The sequence below is a fragment of the Choloepus didactylus genome, chromosome 2 (genome assembly GCF_015220235.1).
Source record: "Choloepus didactylus isolate mChoDid1 chromosome 2, mChoDid1.pri, whole genome shotgun sequence".
Classification (NCBI taxonomy): domain Eukaryota; kingdom Metazoa; phylum Chordata; class Mammalia; order Pilosa; family Megalonychidae; genus Choloepus; species Choloepus didactylus.
Window position 1 is genome coordinate 117108494 of NC_051308.1, and position 21866 is coordinate 117130359.

At 39.2% G+C, this 21866-nt stretch overlaps 1 protein-coding gene across 1 annotated transcript in view; it reads right to left on the minus strand.

The window, feature by feature from the left end:
• Positions 1-664: 664 nt before the first annotated feature.
• The window catches only part of LOC119517823 (neuroblastoma breakpoint family member 6-like protein), a 38533-nt gene continuing 17331 nt past the window's right edge, over positions 665-21866 (minus strand). Inside the window, exons 4-6 of the mRNA XM_037814868.1 lie at positions 6047-6098; positions 5059-5231; positions 665-740 (exon numbers count right to left, since the gene is read on the minus strand). Of these exons, the coding sequence (XP_037670796.1) occupies positions 5087-5231; positions 6047-6098 (197 nt within the window). The 3' untranslated portion in view covers positions 665-740; positions 5059-5086. The remainder of the gene's footprint in view (positions 741-5058; positions 5232-6046; positions 6099-21866) is intronic.

The following is a 21866-nucleotide window of genomic DNA, read 5'->3' on the forward strand; positions in this document are numbered from 1 at the left end:
GACATATGTGAGACTGCTGCCATGCTGACAGATGACACAGCGCAAGAATAGACTATTTTGACTGAGTTATCTCTGCTCCTATACTGTGACACATCTAGTTTTTCACTCATACAAAGTGCTTAGTAAGATTTAGTTTTGGAAGGATGTGATGCACCTAGACTTGATTGCTATCACTCTAGTAGTATAAATGTAGTGACTGAATTTCCTTACATTAGCTGGAAAAAGAAAGCTTTATAATTTTGATTCCTACAAAAGATAGCCAACACAATGTGTATCAAATGAACTCTATTCTCAGTTATTTCTAAACCCCCATCCTTTAAGGAGAACAGATATGTGCTGAAGAGCTTGTGAATAGTCTGCAATGACGTTATTCTGATGTATTCTTCATCCAAAGTCCATGCCATTTTCCTGAGCTGCTGCTGACACCATTTATCCACAAAATGGGGGTTGGGAGGGAAAAGGGTTAGGGTTTCTCAACATTATCTGTGAATCCAAGGCATTGTGTCTTAGGCACTTTTCACATTTGTAAGCTCAAGGGCTGTAATTTCTGTAGTCACACTGTGTAAAATTCTAGAGTGGCTGTTGTAATCTGATTCTCATGGATGGGGAAACTTCTTGCTCTTAAAATGGAACTTCCCTTTGGTGTGGTTTTGATTTTTGTTATCAGGGAATTTGCTGCTTGTGAGTAATATTTTTTGAAATTAAACAAGATCTTTTCATAGTTCCAGCATTTATTTTACCTGAAACAGAAAACAAAGGTAAATTAGAATCTTCTGTTAGGCCATCTGATACCTGAGGCTGCAGTGTGAAGTAAAGGGTGATAGAGGCCAGATACAAACTGAAGGCAGTTAAATGGTTAAACTATGGTGGTTGAACTACAGTCTGGAAGGAGGTAGTGATACTAGCAGGTTAGAAGTAAAGTCTCCTGAAATATACTACATGGTCTGATGTAGGACACTGAGCCCCACCATCTCATGATGCTGATAGCCCTACTCAAAGCTGCTATGGGTGGGTAAGCAGATCCCTACCACATTCTGCTCAGTTGCTAGTTTACTCTGCATTCTACTCTTCTGGGGAAAGATGAAGGCTTTTCACACTACCTCCCAGGAAGTGATGCGCTTAAACATGCACATGTGCCTCAAACATGCACATTCAGAAACAGCCTATTATAGGAAAGAGAGGAAAATTTTCAGGGAAATCTCCTTCCTAAATCCAAGCCCCATTCCTCTTAAATAGAGAGGGCAGTGCCAAGGGAAGAGCCCTAGAATGTGAAAGCCAGAAGGAACCTCAGATACCATCCAGGTGCCGTTCTACTTTTAACAGATGAGGAGATAGTGATCTCAGGAGGCTTAGGACTAGTTTAAGACACAAGGCCTGCAAATGAAAATCCTGGGGCTAGAAGCCAGTTCTTGTGCCTTTTTCACTACATCACAAAGTTTGAGGGAAAGGAGAGGAGAGACTCCAATATGGAGGAAGCCAACAGGCACTAGAGGCTGCTGGGTTACCTGGCTGGGAAAGAAATAAGTCTTTACAAAAGTAGTCTGGTTCTAAAGAAAGCAGGAGGAAAAAGGAATCATCAGAAAGAGAAAAATAGGCATTAGCAAATAAAGAGCAATGAGTTAAGCCTTGGTCCAATCCATTTTCACCCAGTGGAGACAAACATTCTGTAATGTTAATGCCTCATCAAGTTACATCTTAGGGATATTTCTAGCAATATTTCCAATAAACTAACAAAAAATTTAAGTGAAAATTGAAGAACTACTAATTTCTCATTTCTAGTGATACCCATCGCATAATTCTTTCCGAACTATTTCTTTGGGAAAGTACCCCCACCCCCCACCCCAGTATTATAGTGTTTGGAATGGGACAAGAAAGAACTTAAAAAAAAAACACAAAACCCTTTTAAGGTTTTAGCTTAACGAAAAGTGTTGATCAAAGGCAAAGTTTTTCTGATTTCAAATCTGAACCATTATTGAAATCAAAATAGTGGACTATTTACTAGAGATTTTATTTAAAGAATCAGAGGGAAAATACTAAGGCCCATTACATGAAATATGGGCAACTTTAAAATGTACACTGGGTCCTAAAGACTTGCATGTTTTTTATGGTATTCTATGGTCAAAAAAGTTTGAAAAACTCTTATCTACATAGACAGGTATGTCTCTTTTTTTTCCATGCTAGGTAAATAAAACTGTTGAGAGAGAAATGCAAATTCCATCAATGGCTGATTTTCAGCCATTTCTATGAAGCATCTGCACATTTGGGACACTTATTTGCTGGTGGCCTGAGATCCTACTAAAGCAGTGGTTTGTCTCATCTCTAGCTACTCATTGGAAACACCTGTGGAGCTCTTAAAATTTGCTAATGCCCAAACCCCACTCCAGACAATTTGAAAATCATAATCTCTAGGTGTGGAGTCAAAGTGTTTGTGTTAGATAAAAGCTGACCAAGTTCTTATAATATATAGCATGATTTAGAGCTATGCGACTAAACCTGCCCTACATCTCTGCTTCTCTCCATCTCCCCCTAGTACCATAGGCTTCTTTCCTACTGGCCCTAAAGATTTTAGTCTTCCTTCTGACAGTCTCAATAAATCATTCTCCTTCTCAGTTGGACTTGTCCAAGGCAAAGATTATCTTGATATTCTTGAATCACTTCTGTTTATCTATCTGGGTGTTTACAAAGATTCCCTTTTCCCAAAGCTAATTCACCACAAAGACCCCCTGAAATCAAGTACTTGGCCTTCTAAATTCCAGCACCTGTCAGTCATTGGTAAATGCTTTTGCAGGTAGGGGGTCCTGGGTGCTATGGGATTGACATAAACTCCCAGGTACTTCTATCTCTCTGATACATCAGGCAAAATGGTTCCAGTAGTTTGAGGGCAGACCAACTCAGAAGGGTCCTTGGAAACAAAAGCAAACCATAGTCATGAGAGGCTAAAAGGGATCCCAAGTGATCTGGCCTGATCACTTAACAGATCCTATACTGGAGTGGATATTGAGGTGGGCATTGCATACAGCAGGAACTCAGCAAAGACTAACCTTGGGGTATAAGGGATAAGCTAAGAATATTTTGCAGGTTTGTAAAAATTTTTGCCAATCTGAAGATGTAAAGATGGAGGCATCAGTCAGCTTTTGGGCAAGTCACTATCCAACCCTATTTACTCATCCATAACTTGGAATAATAGTATCTTCCCTACCTCCTTAGCTGGGTCATTTGTAGGAAATAAATGAGGAATATTAAAGTACTCGAAATCTGTGAAGCCCTGTCCAAGTGGTATCCACTTAAAAAGATCACTACCTATTGTCAGAAACAGGCAGATATGGGCCTGTCCTACCATCTCCTTGGTCAGAGATGCTGAATGATGTTCCAGCATTTCTTAGGCAGTCATGGAGAAAAAGGGTTTCCTTCAGGTGCTGGTGCAGGTTCTGCATCTCCTTTTCTGCAGATTTCATACCAGGACATGGAAAGAGGTGGGAGAATCCTTGTGACTAATGGGGTGGGCATAGGCCTCTTAGCAAGATCCCCGCCTTTCATAATTCTGCCAACATCATACTCCCATCAGCGACAACAGGCAACTTCTTTAAGAAGCCCTTTCAAACAAAGCATGGCTAAGTGCTAAGCAAAATCCACAGGGCCACCTCCCAAAAGGTCTGCAATGGGGAAAAGGTGGTTGCAATGAGGTGGGAAAATATTGAAGGTCTCTGTGTAGGGTTTGTCTAGCATTGGGAAAGGTGTGGGTGCTCCCTGGGTATGACTCTGTGGGCAATAGGGAATGTCTCCCTCTCTAGTAAATCTCTCTCCTACCTGATTCATGACTGAACATCTTTAACAGATAACAGAGACCATCCTTTTTATATGTCAGGATGAAGTGGGATGGTCTGAGTAATAAAAGGCACATACTTATATCCACCACTAGCAAAAAGAAGTATAAAGACAAAACATGACATGATTTATTTCACTATTTTAAAAACTCAGCTAATAGTGAGTGAATTAAGACAGTCTCTTTCTCTTGCTTAGAAGAGGATATCACATGTACAGTCCCCTATCAATCTAAATTCTTGTCCCCAAAGGAAAGTCAAACAGTCAAGTAAGGGGAGGATATGAAAGTTGAAGTATCAATCTACATACACACCAGGGAGGCTGCTTCTCCAAGGGGCACCTATATACTTGGAGGAATTTCACTGGCTAGCTGGGCATTATTTTAGAAACAGGGCATGTTGGTTTTAGATTTCTTTTCTTTTCTTCAAACAGATATGCTGGTTGTTGGTTTAGATTGGATTAGAGCAATGAGAATTTCACTGGCTAGCTGGGCATTATTTTAGGAACAGGACATGATTGCTTTTAGATTTCTTTTCCCCAAACTGATTTGCTGGTTGTTGGTTTAGACTGGATTAGAGCGCTGTGACTAGATTGATAGGTGGTAGCTGTGAACCCACAAGTGTGGTGCTGCACAAAGGTTTCGAATCCCGGCCATTTATCCAAGAGTTGCCAAGACCAGACCCTTGTCCTTAGTGAAATTGCCCAATGTTCTGGAAAGCAGCCTGAGGGGAGATGGAGACTGAAGCTTGAAGCCCAGGAACCATGATAGTTGCACCTCCAAAAATATGGGAAAGACTGCAAACATTCTGGGATAGCTAGAAAAGCTTAGGCTACACTGTTTGGGACTACAATTAGCAAGTACCTTCCAGTAGAAATGACATGCTCCATCTTAAAGAAAGAGATCTGTCACTACAGTGGTGGCAGAGTTGTTCATGAGCTGCTCTTTCTCCCTTCTCTGGCCGGCCTTGAGTCCATCAGCTTGTACATGCCAGTGAGGGGCCAGAGCAACTAAAGTGAGGTGTGGGACCAGGAAGAGTATGAATTACCTCACCCACCTGGGACATATGTTTGACACCTGGTCCCCAAGCTTTTTTCAGCCTAATCCACACCAAGCTGAATTTGTAGAACTGCCTACAGAGATATCTCTCATCCTAGCCAGAGATGGTGAGAATATAGAATGTAGAAGCTACTGGAAAGCTGTTGAAGCTTAGTTCTTTTTATGCTAGGAGTACTCACCAGCTACATCTAGAGCACAGCTGGTTTCCTACTCATCAAAAAAGAAGGAGGTGCTACTTGGAGGCTGTTGGGAGTCAAATAGGTCATGGCAACTGGAATGAGTCAAATATCGTTCATCTAGTGATTCTTCCAGGACTTCGTTCACTTCCTCCTCCTGGTGCTCCCTAATAAGCCTGGTGGATTAGGAAGGACAGAAGATTATACTAAGGCTATCTGGAATCACATCTTCACAGCAGGTCCTGATATGATGCTCTTGCAAGAGGCACCAGAATTAAAAACTGCCACTGCATCAGAGAGGAAGTACAATAATGCAATACTGACTAGGGTTGAGCATGCCTCAGAGTTGGGGTAGAGACAGAGAGCAGCAAGTGCTCTGTCCTCATGTGGGTGATGTAGACTCAACTACCACTCTAAACTATTCTCATGACACAGAGAACACACAGAGATCTATCATACTGGATATTTAATATTAAATACAGATATTTAATATTATACGAAATGGTCCTTTGAATACTGGCTCCTGGGATAATGCAAACTTCAAGAGCTCTTTCATTTTTTAGGCCTCTCTCTGTTTGATATGGTATAGTTTGGATTTTTTTCAAAGTAATTTTTCTGACTATGACACATCTGCCAACATGCCTCAGGATAATTGACGGTGCCAGATATACATTTCACTGTAGCTTTTAGCCACACAGTTAAAAAAAAATAGAAACCAGGGATCCCTCTTTTGTTTACCTTTACATTAGACTGACTGTACTCAAATAAGCTTGAGAAATTAATAGGAAATGGAAGCAATACAAAAACTGCAAAGAGAATAGACAACATTGTTTAAAAGAACACATCTTTTTATGATGAATGAATAAAATAGTTGCAATCAGAAGTTTCTGATTTTTTGGATCTGGGATCTTTGACCTCCCAGTCCCTTGCTTTGGGAATCCTCTCTAAATTTCAGTATTCCATTATCAAGCATGTCATCATTCAGAGTTACCTCGAGGCCAGTGGTTCTTGTCCATCTTCATCCCTCTTATCATTATGATTTTCTGTGAACCAAATATTGAAAGAGTGTGTCAGAAATTAAGCAGGTTCCATTTCATACATTACAAACCCAGGGGCCTATCTGAATAAAGTCATAAATATATCTCTATTCAGAATGATCTGAGAGAACTATTCCATGAGGTCTTAGGTTGTGTCTTTAAAGAAATGGTCGAGTGTGCTTTCCTGAGCCCACTGGACAGAGTGTTCCTGTTGTGGTGAATCATTGCCATGATGTCTGCTACCTGAGTCACGACAAAAAAGTTTTAAATGTCTTGATCCCAGATCAAAAAATGCTTGCCAGGCTGCCCTCTGGACTTCTCTGAAAAGAAGCCTTCATTCGTAATGCAAGGTGGATTATATGTCCCTTTATTATTTTCACACAGAACCTACACCAGTCTGTCTAGAGGGAACAAACAACTCTGTCCCACCTCTACTCCAAATTCAGAGGACTACATGGGTAACTACAAGTCTGCCAATGTATTTCCTCAGGTGTTCTCAAGGGTAATTCTCTCCATGAAATAAACTGTTGTGGGATAAATCAACTTTCCTACCACAAGGTTCTACTACACCCAGTGCCTAAACTAACCACAAATTAGTGAGGAGCTTCATTTTTTAAAAGCAGTTTTATTGAGATAAATTCACATACCATACAATCTGTCTAATGTGTACAATCATTGTCTTCTAGTATATTCACAGAGTTGTACATACAGCACCACAATCAATTACAGGGCATTTTCACACTGAAGAGTGCTCACTATGTTCTATAGCTCCAAATTTCATCCTCTGGCTTTCCTTCTAGCGACATATACAACATTAAACTTTCCCTTTTGACCACAATCACATCACATATCATTGCTGTTAGTTACACTCAGTGTAACATGTTTTCATCACCTCCATCCATTTCCAACATTTACCATCTACCTTATTATATATTCTGCACAAATTAAGCATCAGCTCCCCATTCTCTGCCCTCATTCTATCTTCTGGTTACCTATGTTCTAGATATTAACACCGTGTGTTTGCTAGTTATATTTAGTTCATATTAATGAGGCCATGCAATATTTGTTCATTTGTGTCTGATTTGTTTCACTCAAATTAATGTCTTCATGTGTTACCCATGTAGTCACATGCATTATGAATTCATTCCTTCTTACTGCTGAATAATATTCCATCATAAGCATGTATCACATTTTTATTTTTTCATAGGTTGATGGTCATTTGGGTTGTTTCTATCTTTTTGGCAATTGTAAATAATACCATTATGAACATTGTTGTGCAAATGTCTGTTCGTGTCCCTGCTTTCAGTTCTTCTGAGCATATACCTAGTAGCAGGATTGCTGTATCACATGGCAGTTCTATACTTAGCTTCCTGAGGAAATGCCAGATCATCTTCTACAGCTTGGCTGCACCATTCTACATTCCTACCAACAGTAAGTGTTCTTATTTCTCCACATCCTCTGCAAAATTTGCAGTTTTCTGTTTTTTCAGTAGCAGCTATTCTAGTAGTGTGAAATCATATCTCATTGTATTTTTAATTTGCATTTCTCCAACAGCTAGTGATGTTGAAAATTCTTTCATGTGCTTTTTTGGCCATTTGTATTTTCTCTTTGGAAAAGTGTTTGTCTGTTTAGGATTTCTTATCCAGAATATTAAACCCTTATTAGATATGTGGTTTCCAAATATTTTCTCCCACTGAGGTAAGCTGCCTTTTCATCCTTTGACAAAGTCCTTTGACCTACAAAAGCATTCAGTTTTGAGGAGGTCCCATTTATCTATTTTTTCTTTCATTTCTTGTGCTTTGGGTGTAAGGTCTAAGAAACCACCTTCTACCACAAGATCTTGAAGATACTTCTCTACATCTTCTTCTAGGAGTTTTGTGGTTCTGGCTTTTATATTTAGGTCTTTGATCCATTTTGAGTTAATTTTTGTATAAAATATAAGACAGGGGACCTCTTTCATTCTTTTGCATATGGATATCCTGTTCTCCTAGCACCATTTTTTCAAGAAACTGCTCTGTTGCAAATGGATGGACTTAGCATCCTTGTCACAAATCAATTGATCATAGATGTGAAGGTCTATTTCTGAACTCTCAATTTTATTTCATTGATCAATATGTCTATCTTCTTGCCAATACCATGCTGTTTTCATCACTGTAGCTTTGTAATATGCTTTAAAGTCAGGAAGTGACAGTCTTCCAACTTCATTTTTATTTTTCAAGGTATTTTTGGCTATTTAGGACCTCTTACCCTTCCAAATAAATTTGATGATTGCCTTTTTCAATTCTCCAAAGTAGGCTGTTGGAATTTTGATTGGGATTGTGTTCAATTTGTAAATCAGTTTAAGTAGAATTGACATCTTTACGATATTTAGTTTTTTGATCCATGAACATGGAATGTCCTTCCCACTTATTAGTTTTCTGAATAAAGTTTCTTTACATCCTTGGTTAAGTTTATTCCTAGGTATTTTATTCCTTTAGTGGCTATTCTAAATGTTTTCTTCCCGTGATTTCCTCCTCAGGTTGCTCATTACTAGTGTATAGAGACACTACTGATTTTTGCATGTTTATCTTGTATCCCACCACTTTGCTGAACTTGTTTATTAGGTGTAGTAGCTTTGTTGTAGAATTTTCAAGACTTCCTAGGTATAGGATCTTATTATCTGCAAATAGTGAAATTTTTACTTTTTTTCCTTTCTGAATTGGATGCCTTTTATTACTTTTTCTTGCCTAATTATACCATTAGAGCTAGAACTGCTAGCAAAATGCTGAATAACAGTGGTGGCAGTGGGCATTCTTGCCTTGTTTCTGATCTCAGGAGGAAAACTTTCAGTCTTTTGCCATTGAGTATGATGTTAGCTGTGAGTTTTTCATATATGCCCTTCATCATGTTGAGGAAGTTTCCTTCTGTTCCCCTCTTTCTAAATATTTGATCAAGAAAGGGTGCCAGATTTTGTTGAATGCTTTTTCTGTATAAATTGAGATGATCATGTGATTCTTCTCCTTCAATTTGTTAATATGGTGCATTGCATTGATTGATTTTCTTTTGTTGAGCCACCCTTGCATACCTGCACTAAAACCCATTTGATCAAGGTATATAATTCTTTTATTGAGCAGTTGGATTCAATTGGGAAGTATTTTGTTGAGGATTTCTACATCTATATTCATAAGAGAAATTGATCTGTAATTTTCTTTTCTTGTAGTATCTTTATCTTGTTTTGGTATTAGGGTGATGTTGGCTTCACAGAATGAGTTAGGAGCATTCTCTCCTTTTCAATTTTCTGGAAGACTTTGAGTGTGATTGGTATTAATTCTTCCTGGAATGACTGATAGAATTCACCATTATTTCCTCAAAATAATCCTTCTGTCCTTTTTCCCTTCTCTTCTCCTTTTGCAACACCCATGGCATGAATGTTCATGCACTTCATGTTGCCAACAAATTCCTAGAGACCCTGCTCAATATTCCTCAATTCTTTTCTCTTTCTGTTCTTTTATCTGTTTGAAGTCAGATGCTCTGTCTTCTAGCTTGCTGATACTTTATTCTGCCCTGTTCAAATCTGTTGTTGTGTGCTTCAACTGTTTTAAATTTCATCTATTGTAACTTCCATTTCTATAAGATTGGTTATTTTTCTTCGCATGCTTCAAATTCTTTATGTCCACCCAGTGTCTTCTTAATATGCACTATCTCTTTAGCCATCTCAGTGAATTTGTTTAGAAGATTTTTTGAACATCTTTGATTAGTTGTTTCAGATTCTGTATCTCCTCCAACTATTTAATTTTCTCCTTTGACTGGGTTATATCTTCCTGTTTCTTTATACAGATTATTTTTTGCTGATATCTGGGCATAGGATTATCTTGATGAGTTTACTCTGAAGGTTGGATTCTCTCTCTTGTCAAAACTTCGGTTTTGATTGGATTTGTGTTGATGCTCCTCTTTGACACTAGGTTCATCAGTATTACCCAACCTGGGCTGGGGCAGGAACCCACATTGGGGGCACACACCAGCTCCAAAGGGCACCAGGTAGAAGGCCAGGTAAATATGCCTAAAAGCCTTTAATTCTGCCTCCCAAGTTTGCACTCTCCTGGCCTGCCCGGCATATGGCCCTCTTCATCAAAAACCTTTTAGATATCCTCCTGGAGACATGCTCTCCCAGCCTGCCAGCAGATGGTGATCTTAGGCAACCTAGTCTCCTCAGCCCTCAGAAAGCAGGCTCTTCTTAGCTCCCGGTGACTCCAGACAATGGCTAGCCTGCCAGGTAGGGTGGATTTAAACTGCCAGTGGTCCCAGCAGGCCAAATCTGACAGCCAAAAGCTGGCACAGTGCTAGATCATGTCCCACCCTGTTCTTGGCAGAGTGGACATTTGTTGCCCTTTCATTCTGGAGCTGTCTGCCCACCAGAGACTGGAGAACTGGATGCTTTCTGTCCAAGAGTGGAGGTTGAGAGGGGTCACTCATGTTCTTTCACTGCAGCTTCTCTGTCTCTTCCTCCTGCATGTTCTTGGGTGTTGAAGAGCATTCCCCGTGATTTCCAGCAACCCAGATCCATTGTTGCAGGCAATTTCTGCCTGCCAGCTAGTTGTTTTTTCCAGCTTCTCCCTAATCAGCCATCTTGGATCTAACAGTTTCATTCTTTTTTTTGTTTTTTAGGTTCTTTTTTTAATTGAGATTGTTCACATACTATAAGTGCTAGTTTGAATGTATTATGTCCCTCCAAACACCATTATCTTTGATGTAATCTTGTGTGGGCAGATGTATCAGTATTGATTAGATTGTAATTCTTTGAGTGTTTCCACGGAGATGAGCCCCACCCAACTGTGGGTGATGACTCTGATTGGATAATTTCCGTGGAGGTGTTGCCCCACCCATTCAGGGTGGGTCTGAATTAAATTACTGGAGCACTATATAAGCTCAGACAGAAGGAGCAAGCTTGCTACAGCCAAGAGGGACAATTTGAAAAATGCACTGGAACTGGGAGAGGAGCTTCAGCTTAAAGAGACATTTTGGAGATGGCCTTTGAAAGCAGACTTTTGCTCCAGAGAAGCTAAGAGAGGACTAATACCCCAAGAGCAACTGAGAGAGACATTTTGGAGAGAAGCTGAAGCCTAGAGAGGAACATCCTGGGAGAAAGCCATTTTGAAAGCAGAACTTCAGAGTAGACACCAGCCACGTGACTTCTCAGCTAACAGAGTTTTCTGGACACCATTGGACACCCTCCAGTGAAGGTACCCAATTGTTGATGTGTTATCTTGGACACTTTATGGCCTTAAGATGGTAACTGTGTGACCAAATAAATCCCCTTTTATAAAAGCCAATCCATTTCTGATGTTTTGCATTCCAGCAGCATTAGCAAGCTACAACACTATACAACCATCCAAAGATCCAAAGTGTACAATCAGTTGCCCACAACACCATCATACAGCTGTGCATTCATTACCACAATTAATTTTTTTTCAATTTTTAGAACACTTTCATTACTCCAGAAAGGAAATGAAGACAGAAAAAGGAAACTCAAATCCTCCCATACCCCTAATCACCCCCCCACTCCATTATTAATTCATAGTTTTGGTATAGTACATTTGTTACAGTTGATCAAAGAGTGCTAAAATACTACTAACTGTAGTACATAGTTTCCAATAGGTATGTTTATTTTCCTATATGCCTCTCCATTATTAACTTCTAGTTAGAGTTGTCATATATTTGTTCTAGTTCATGAAAGAGATTTCTAATATTTGTACAGTTAATCATGGACATTGTCTACCACAAGATTCACTGTTTAATACATTCCCATCTTTTTACCTCCAACTTTCCTTCTGGTGACATTTGTGACTCTGAGCTTACCCTTTCCACCACCTTCACATGCCATTCAGCACTGTTACTTATTCTCACAATGTGCTACCATCACCTCTGTTCATTTCCAAATATTTAAGTTCACCCTAGTTGAACATTCTGCTCATAATAAGCAACTGCTCCCCATTCTTTAGACTTGCTCTATATCTTGGTAACTAATATTTCATGTCTATGAGTGTACATATTATAATTAGTTCCTATCAGTGAGACCCTGTAATATTTGTCTGCCTTATTTCACTCAATATAGTGCCCTCAAGGTTTCTTCATCAACCCATTTTTTAAGACGGTTTTGTTCACACACCATACATTTCATCCTAAGTAAGCAATCGATGGTTCCCTGTATAGTCACATATCTATGTATTCACCACCATTGCCTCTATCTACATAAGGACATTTCCATTTCTTCCATAAAGAAAGAGGAAGAGTCAAAGAAGATAGAGAGACAAAAAAAAAAAGATACAGAAAACAAACCAAAACAAAACAAAACATGACAGCTAGGAAGCAACAAAGGAAAGATAGCATTAAACTAAAGTAGAATAGTCAGACAACATCACCAATGCCAAGAGTCCCAAACCCTTCCCCTATGTCCCTCCCCCCCCATATGCATTTAGCTTTGGCATATTGCCTTTGTTGTATTAAAGGAAGCATAGTACAATGTTTCTGTTAATTAGAGTCTCTAGTTTGCATTGATTGTATTTTCCCCCCAATCCCACCCTATTTTTAACACCTTGCAATGTTGACATTCATTTATTCTACCTCATGTAAAAACATATTTGTACCTTTGATTACAATCGTTGAGCACCCTAGGTTTCACTGAATTATACAGTCCCAGTCTTTATCTTTTCTCTTGCCTTCTGGTGTCCCACATGGTCCTAACCTTCCTCTTTCAACCATGCTCACAGTCAACTTTGTTCAGCATACTTACATTGTTGTGCTACTATCTCCCAAAATTGTTTTCCAAACCTCTCACTCCTGTCTTTTCCTTTCTGTCTGCAGTGCTCCCTCCTTTAGTGCTTCCTGTAGAGCAGGTATCTTGTTCACAAACTCTGTCATTGTCTGTTTGTCAGAGAATATTTTAAGCTCTGCCTCATATTTGAAGGACAGTTTTGCTGGATATAGGATTCTTGGTTGGTGGTTTTTCATTTTCAGTATCTGCAATGTATCACCCCACTTCCTTCTTGCCTCCATGGTTTCTATTGAGAAATCTGCACATAGTCTTATCAAGCTTCCTTTGTATGTGATGGATTGCTTTTTTTTTTTTTTTTTTTTATCTTTGATGTTTGATAATCTGATTATTAAGTGTCTTGGCATAGGCCTATTCAGATGTATTCTGTTTGGGGTATGCTGTGCTTCTTGGATCTCTAATTTTATGTCTTTCATAAGAGATGGGAAATTTTCATTGATTATTTCCTCTATTATTGCTTGTGCCCCTTTTCCCTTCTCCTCTTCTTCTGGGACACCAATGACACACACATTCTTGCATTTCATTTTGTCAGTAAGTTCCCGGAGATGTTGCTCATATTTTCCCACTCTTTTCTCTGTCTATTTTTTTGTGTGTAGGCTTTCAGGGGTCTTGTTCTCCAATTCCTGAGTGTTTTCTTCTGCCTCTTGAGATCTGCTGTTGTATGTCTCCCTTGTGTCTTTCATCTCTTGTGCTGTGCCTTTCATTTCCATAGTTTCTGCCAGTTGTTTTTTTGAACTTTTGATTTCTACCTTATGCATGCCCAGTGTTTTCATTATATGCTTCATCTTTTTTGCCATATCTTCCCTAAACTTTTTGAATTGATTTAGCATTAGTTGTTTCAGTTGCTGTATCTCAGATGAAGTGTAGGTTTGTTCCTTTGACTGGGCCATAATTTCATTTTTCTTAATTTGGATTGTAGTTTTCTGTTATCTAGACATCTGATTTCTTTGGTTATCCCAATTAAGTTTTCCCAGACCAGAATGGGCTCAGGTCTCAGAAGGAGGCAATCATATCAGGTCTCCCTGAGGGTGTTTTAGAAGATTGGTACACCTTGTGAGGCCTCAAGTCACCATGATTTTGTGCCCAGGAGGTGGTGCTTGTCAGCCTGTAGCTCCAGACTGGTGTAAGGAGGTGTGGCTGTGGCTGTTTTCCCCCAGGCTCTGGAGTCTGGTTGTGAATGGAAGGTGGGTAGTAGAGCTAGTGCCCACTTCTTTCCTCTTAGGGAATATACACCCCCTGGGGAGATATCATTTGCATTTGAATAGTCTCTCTGACTCTGCTATCTTCACCCTTGTCTGGGTCAGAGTGCTGGGAACTGAAGTTGGCTGAGGCTTTCTCCACTGAGCTGAAAAAAGTACAGAAAGCCTCCCTTCAGGGCCAATCCATGGCCACTGTCAGTTTCACCCATTGGCCCGAGATAGCATCCAGTCCTCTGGGCAACCCCTCTTTCCCAGAGAGGTCCTCTGGCTCTCCAAGGTCAGTCATCATGAAAAGCCTCTGTCTGCTTGTTGAGGATTCATAGCTTGTATTGAGCAGTCCATGTTTGTTAATTAAAACCTCAGTTGGACCTGGGCTGAGGTATATTCTCTTGTTCAGAGAGTGCTGCTCTCTATCACAGTGAGGTTTGCAGTTTGGGCTGCTGTGGGGGAGGGGCTCTTGGTGCAGGTCCACAGGTTTTACTTAGATTTTATGCTGCAATCTCAGGCATTCTCCCAATTCAGGTTGGTGTATAATGAGTAAACAGTCATGTTTATCCCCCTGCTGTTATTCCAGATTATTTACTAATTGTTCCTTGTTGTTTATTAGTTGTTCCAAGGGGAACTAGCTAGCTTCCACTCCTCTCTATGCTGTCATCTTCTTTTGGCCTCCAGCCTCATTCAATTTTGAAATACACTCATGAACATTACTTCACTTGATTTCTACAGAAGTCAAGGAATGTTTTGTTTGACCCATTTTACAAATGATGAAACAGAAATGTAGGAAGAATAAATCACTTGCAAAATGTAAAGACAGCACTGAGACTATAATCTGGATAGTTGTGATTGTTAATACAGGTCTCTATTCACTCTAACAAGTTCCCTCATATCATACCCTTCTTTCTAAGATTGAATGGAGACATCTGCTTCTGGCAAAAGTGAAGTAATAGGGAATAGATTTATCCTACCACTGTAATCAACTGAAAAATGAAAATATAGTTGAAACAATGAATGGCTTTTGACATTGGATACCAGGCACTATAGTACAGTGATCTGTAAGAAAGGGAAAACAAAGAAGGAGAGCCTTACAATTGCTCAAGCTTACTTCCTGAGCTTCCTAGACTACAAAGCAGAGAGATGACCCAGACAGGGCCTGGTGGTAAGTTCAAGGAGGTCAAAGAGGCTAGAGATCATAAAGCAGAGTATGAAGGAAGAGACAGCTGCACAGAGATAGTACCTTGGATATATAGAGAGGGTCCTCACCCCACTTCTAATCTTCATTGAAGTACTGATTACTACATGTGTTGGAGAAGCCTATGTAATCTTGGGGAAAGAACTTCCCAAAAGAGCAGGTGGAATAATATCAAGGGCTCACCCTGAGCCTGCAGAGTTGATGCTTTCACTGGCCAGAGTGAGAAAACCTTGTAATAAATGAAACTTTGGGTAGAGTACTCAAAAGGGTATTGCCTCAGACATGGGAAAAATTTGCCCTAGACTAACATGTGCTTTTGTCCTGCCTAACAAAATTTAAAAGCAAGCTTTAAAAAGATCAAAATATTTTAACACGATTTTATTGTATAGCAAAACAAATCTAAAAAGTGTTGTTTAAAAATTCAAAATATAAAAATCTAGTATCCAATAAGGTAAAATGCAGAATGTTTGGCATCCAATCAAACAATACCTGGGCATGCAAAGAAACACAAAAGTATGGTCCATGATGAAAGAAACAAGAATCAATAAATTGAAACTGAATCAAAATGACCCAGATCATAAAACACACAGAAAAAGGCATTAGAATAATTATTTTAAGTATATTTCTTAGGATAAAAAGGTAGAGGAAAATATAAGCATGAAAAGGAGATACATGGAAGACACTTAAAAAGACCTAAATTAAACTTAAGTAGATGAAAAATACAATTCCTGGGATACATGGACAAGATTAACAGGCAATTAGATAATTCCAAAATAAAATTAATGAAATTGAAGACAAGGAAATAGAAATGATCCAAAATGAAATAGAAAAAAAAAGATACAATAAAAATGAATGAAACAACTTCTGTCCAACCAAGATGGCAGCCTAAGACATTCCAGTGTTCTATTTCCCACAGAATCTTTGAACAACTAGCAAAAACTGGCACAGCTCTCTTCCTCAAAATAATACTTAAAGGGTTGACAAACTGGGGAGTGACAAACCAATTCAAATGTGATTGTTATAGATTTAGGATGTTAATTTAAGTAGTATTGTAATCACAAAGAAAATACCTGAAAAATATATACAGTAGGCAATGAGAAGTGACTCAAAATGGTACAATATAAAAAAAACAAATAAATATGAAAATAGGCATTAACAGAATAATTGAGGGGCAAAAATAGTATAAGACTTACAAAGACCAAATAGCACCATGGCAGAAGAAATCCCTGCATTATCAGCGGTTACTTTAAATGTAAATGGATTAAAATCTCCCATGAAAATGCAGAAATTTGTAGAATGGATTAAAAAAAAAGTGTAGCCTAACCCCATGCTGTTTACAAGAGGCTCACCTTAAATTCAAAGACAAAAGTAGACTGAGAGTGAAAGGATTGAAAAAAATATACCATGCAAGTAATAACCAAAAGAGAAGATGTAGCTCTACTAGTATTGGATAAAATAGACTTTTAAGTCAAAAACTGTTATGAAGGGCAAGGAAAGGCACTATATACTGATAAAGGAGTCCACTCAAAAAGAAGACATAAAAATTTTAAGTATGTATGCATCTAATGGCAGAGCTCCAAAATATATGAAGCAAATAATGAAGATTTGAAGGGAGAAGTAACCAGTTCTACATTAATGGTAGGGGATTTCAATAGTGGATAGAACATCTAGACAGAAAATTAATAGGGAAATAGAAGAGTGAACAATACTCTTAACCAGCTAGGCTTAACAGACATATATAGAACACTTCACTCAACAGCTGCAGAATGCACATTCTTCTCTAGTGTATGTGGTGCTCCATGATAGACCATATGTTAGGTCACAAAACAAGTCTGAATAAATTAAAATATATTGAAATCATAAAATTTACATTGTCTAAACACAATGGAGTGAAGCTAGAAATCAATTGATGGTGAAATGAAAAATTCACAAATGTACGGAAATTAAACAACATACTCTTAAACAACCAATGGGTCAAAGAAGAATTCACAAGGGAAATTATGAAATATATTGAGGTGAATGAAAATGAAAGCACAACATACAAAAACTTATGGGTGGGAAGAAGATGGTGGCATAGAGAGGAGTGGAAGCTAGTTTGTCCCCATGGAACAACTAATAAACAACAAGGAACAACTAGTAAATAATCTGGAACAACTGCGGGGGGCAAACATGACTGTCTACTCATCATACACCAACCCAAACTGGGAGGAATACCAGAGATTGCAGCATAAAATCTGTAAGTAAAAACTGCAGATCCAAGCTGAGAACCCCCTCCCCTCACAGCCCAAACTGCAAAACCTTGTGGTGCTAGAGAGCAGCACTCTCTGAGCAAGCAAATATAGCTCAGCTAAGCTCCAACTGGGGGTTTAATTAACAAACATGGACTGCTCAGTACAAGCTATGAATCCCCAACAAGCAGACAGAGGCTTTTGGTGATGACTGACCTTGGAGAGCTGGAGGGTGGCCACAGACTGGCCCCAGGGGAGCTTTCTGTCCCTTTTTTTGGCTCAGTGGAGAAAGTCTCAGACATTTTCAGTTCCCAGTGCTCTGACCCAGACAAGGGTGGAGATAGCACAGGCAGAGAGACTATTCAAATGTAAATGACCTCTCCCTAGGGGTTTATTTTCCCTAAGAGGAAGAAGGTGGTGCCAAGCTCTACTACCCATCTTCCGTTGAGAACCAGACCCCAGAGCCTGGGGGAAAAGAGCCACAGGCCACACCTCCTTACACCAGTCTGGAGCTACAGGCTGATAGGTGCCACTTGCTGCACAGAAAAGCACAGTGACTTGAGGCCTCACAGGGTGTACCAATCTTCTAAGACACCCTCAGGGAGACCTGATACAATTGCCTCCTTGTGAGACCTGAGCCTGTTCTGGTCTGGGAAAACCTGATGGAGTAACCAAGGAAACCAAATGCCTAGACAACAGAAAACTGCAACCTACACTAAGAAAAACAAAGTTATGGCCCAGTCAAAAGAACAAACTTACACTTCAACTGAAATACAGGAATTCAAACAACTAATACTAAGTCAATTCAAAAAGTTTAGGGAAGATATGACAAAAGAGATGGAGCATATAATGAAAACACTGGGCATGCATAAGGTAGAAGTCGAAAGTTTGGAAAAACAACTGGCAGAATCTATAGAAATGAAAAGCACAACACAAGAGATGAAAGACACAAGGGAAACATACAACAGCAGATCTCAAGAGGCAGAAGAAAACACTAAGGAATTGGAGAACAAGACCCCTGAAAGCCTACACACAAAAGAATAGACAGAGGAAAGAGTGGGAAAATATGAGCAACATCTCCGGGAACTTACTGACAAAATGAAATGCAAGAATGTGTGTGTCATTGGTGTCCCAGAAGAAGAGGAGAAGGGAAAAGGGGCACAAGCAATAATAGAGGAAATAATCAATGAAAATTTCCCATCTCTTATGAAAGACATAAAATTAGAGATCCAAGAAGCACAGCATACCCCAAACAGAATACATCTGAATAGTCCTATGCTAAGACACTTAATAATCAGATTATCAAACATCAAAGATAAAGAGAGAATCCTGAAAGCAGCAAAAAAAAAAAAAAAAAAAAAAAAAAAAAAAAAAAAAAAAGCAATCCATCACATACAAAGGAAGCTTGATAAGACTATGTGCAGATTTCTCAACAGAAACCATGGGGGCAAGAAGGAAGTGGGGTGATACATTGCAGATACTGAAAATGAAAAACCACCAACCAAGAATCCTATATCCAGCAAAACTGTCCTTCAAATATGAGGCAGAGCTTAAAATATTCTCTGACAAACAGACAATGACAGAGTTTGTGAACAAGATACCTGCTCTACAGGAAGCACTAAAGGAGGGAGCACTGCAGACAGAAAGGAAAAGACAGGAGTGAGAGGTTTGGAAAACAATTTTGGGAGATAGTAGCACAACAATGTAAGTATGCTGAACAAAGTTGACTGTGAGCATGGTTGAAAGAGGAAGGTTAGGACCATGTGGGACACCAGAAGGCAAGAGAAAAGATAAAGACTGGGACTGTATAATTCAGTGAAACCTAGGGTGCTCAACAATTGTAATCAAAGGTACAAATATGTTTTTACATGAGGTAGAATAAATGAATGTCAATATTACAAGGTGTTTAAAATAGGGTGGGAGAAAACTAGATATAGAGTTACCATTCGATCCAGCGATTGCACTTCTCGGTATATACCCGGAAGATCGGAAAGCAGTGACACGAACAGATATCTGCACGCCAATGCTCATAGCAGCATTATTCACAATTGCCAAGAGATGGAAACAACCCAAATGTCCTTCAACAGATGAGTGGATAAATAAAATGTGGTATATACACACGATGGAATACTACGCGGCAGTAAGAAGGAACGATCTCGTGAAACATATGACAACATGGATGAACCTTGAAGACATAATGCTGAGCGAAATAAGCCAGGCACAAAAAGAGAAATATTATATGCTACCACTAATGTGAACTTTGAAAAATGTAAAACAAATGGTTTATAATGTAGAATGTAGGGGAACTAGCAATAGAGAGCAATTAAGGAAGGGGGAACAATAATCCAAGAAGAACAGATAAGCTATTTAACATTCTGGGGATGCCCAGGAATGACTATGGTCTGTTAATTTCTGATGGATATAGTAGGAGCAAGTTCACAGAAATGTTGCTATATTAGGTAACTTTCTTGGGGTAAAGTAGGAACATGTTGGAAGTTAAGCAGTTATCTTAGGTTAGTTGTCTTTTTCTTACTCCCTTGTTATGGTCTCTTTGAAATGTTCTTTTATTGTATGTTTGTTTTCTTTTTAACCTTTTTTTTCATACAGTTGATTTAAAAAAGAAGGGAAAGTTAAAAAAAAAAAAAAGAAAAACAAGGAAAAAAAAAAGATGTAGTGCCCCCTTAAGGAGCCTGTGGAGAATGCAGGGGTATTCGCCTACCCCACCTCCATGGTTGCTAACATGACCACAGACATAGGGGACTGGTGGTTTGATGGGTTGAGCCCTCTACCACAGGTTTTACCCTTGGGAAGACGGTTGCTGCAAAGGAGAGGCTAGGCCTCCCTATGGTTGTGCCTAAGAGCCTCCTCCCGAATGCCTCTTTGTTGCTCAGATGTGGCCCTCTCTCTCTGGCTAAGCCAACTTGAAAGGTGAAATCACTGCCCTCCCCCCTACGTGGGATCAGACACCTAGGGGAGTGAATCTCCCTGGCAACGTGGAATATGACTCCCGGGGAGGAATGTAGACCTGGCATCGTGGGACGGAGAGCGTCTTCTTGACCAAAAGGGGGATGTGAAAGGAAATGAAATAAGCTTCAGTGGCAGAGAGATTCCAAAATGAGCCGAGAGGTCACTCTGGTGGGCACTCTTATGCACACTTTAGACAACCCTTTTTAGGTTCTAAAGAATTGGGGTAGCTGGTGGTGAATACCTGAAACTATCAAACTACAACCCAGAACCCATGAATCTCGAAGACAGTTGTATAAAAATGTAGCTTGTGAGGGGTGACAGTGGGATTGGGAAAGCCATAAGGACCACACTCCACTTTGTCTAGTTTATGGGTGGATGAGTAGAAAAATAGGGGAAGGAAACAAACAGACAAAGGTACCCAGTGTTCTTTTTTACTTCAATTGCTCTTTTTCACTCTAATTATTATTCTTGTTATTTTTGTGTGTGTGCTAATGAAGGTGTCAGGGATTGATTTGGGTGATGAATGTACCACTATGTAATGGTACTGTAAACAATCGAAAGTACGATTTGTTTTGTATGACTGCGTGGTATGTGAATATATCTCAATAAAATGAAAAAAAAAAAAGAAAAAAAAAAGAAAATACAGAAAAAAAATAAAATAGGGTGGGATTGGGCGGGGGATACAATCAATGCAAACTAGAGACTCTAATTAACAGAAACATTGTACTATGGTTCCTTTAATATAACAAAGACAATATACCAAAGCCAAATTCATATGGCGGGGGGGGACATAGGGGAAGGGTATGGGACTTCCGGCATTGGTGATGTTGTCTGACTCTTTATTCTACTTTAGTTTAATGCTATCTTTCCTTTTGTTGCTTTCTAGCTGTCATGGTTTTTTTCTCTTTCTTTTTTCTTTTTCTTTTGTCTCCCTACTGTCTTTGACTCTTCCTCTTTCTTTGTGGAAGAAATGGAGATGTCCTTATATAGATAGTGGTGATGGTGCTGAATACCTAAATACTTGACTATACAGGAAACCAACGATTGTTTACTTAGGATGGAATGTACGGTGTGTGGACGAAACAGTCTTAACAAAATGAGTTGATGGAGAAATCTTGAGGGCACTATATTGACTGAAATAAGACAGACACATAAGGACAAATATTGCAGGGTCTCACTGATATGAACTAATTATAATATTAAACACATAGACATGAAATATAAGTTACCAGGATATAGAAACAAGGCTAAAGAGTGGGGAGCAGTTGCTTATTTTGGGCAGAACGTTCACGTAGTATGAACTTAAGTATTTCGAAATGGACAGAGGTGATGGTAGCACATTGTGAGAATAACTAACAGTGCTGAATAGTATGTGAAGGTGGG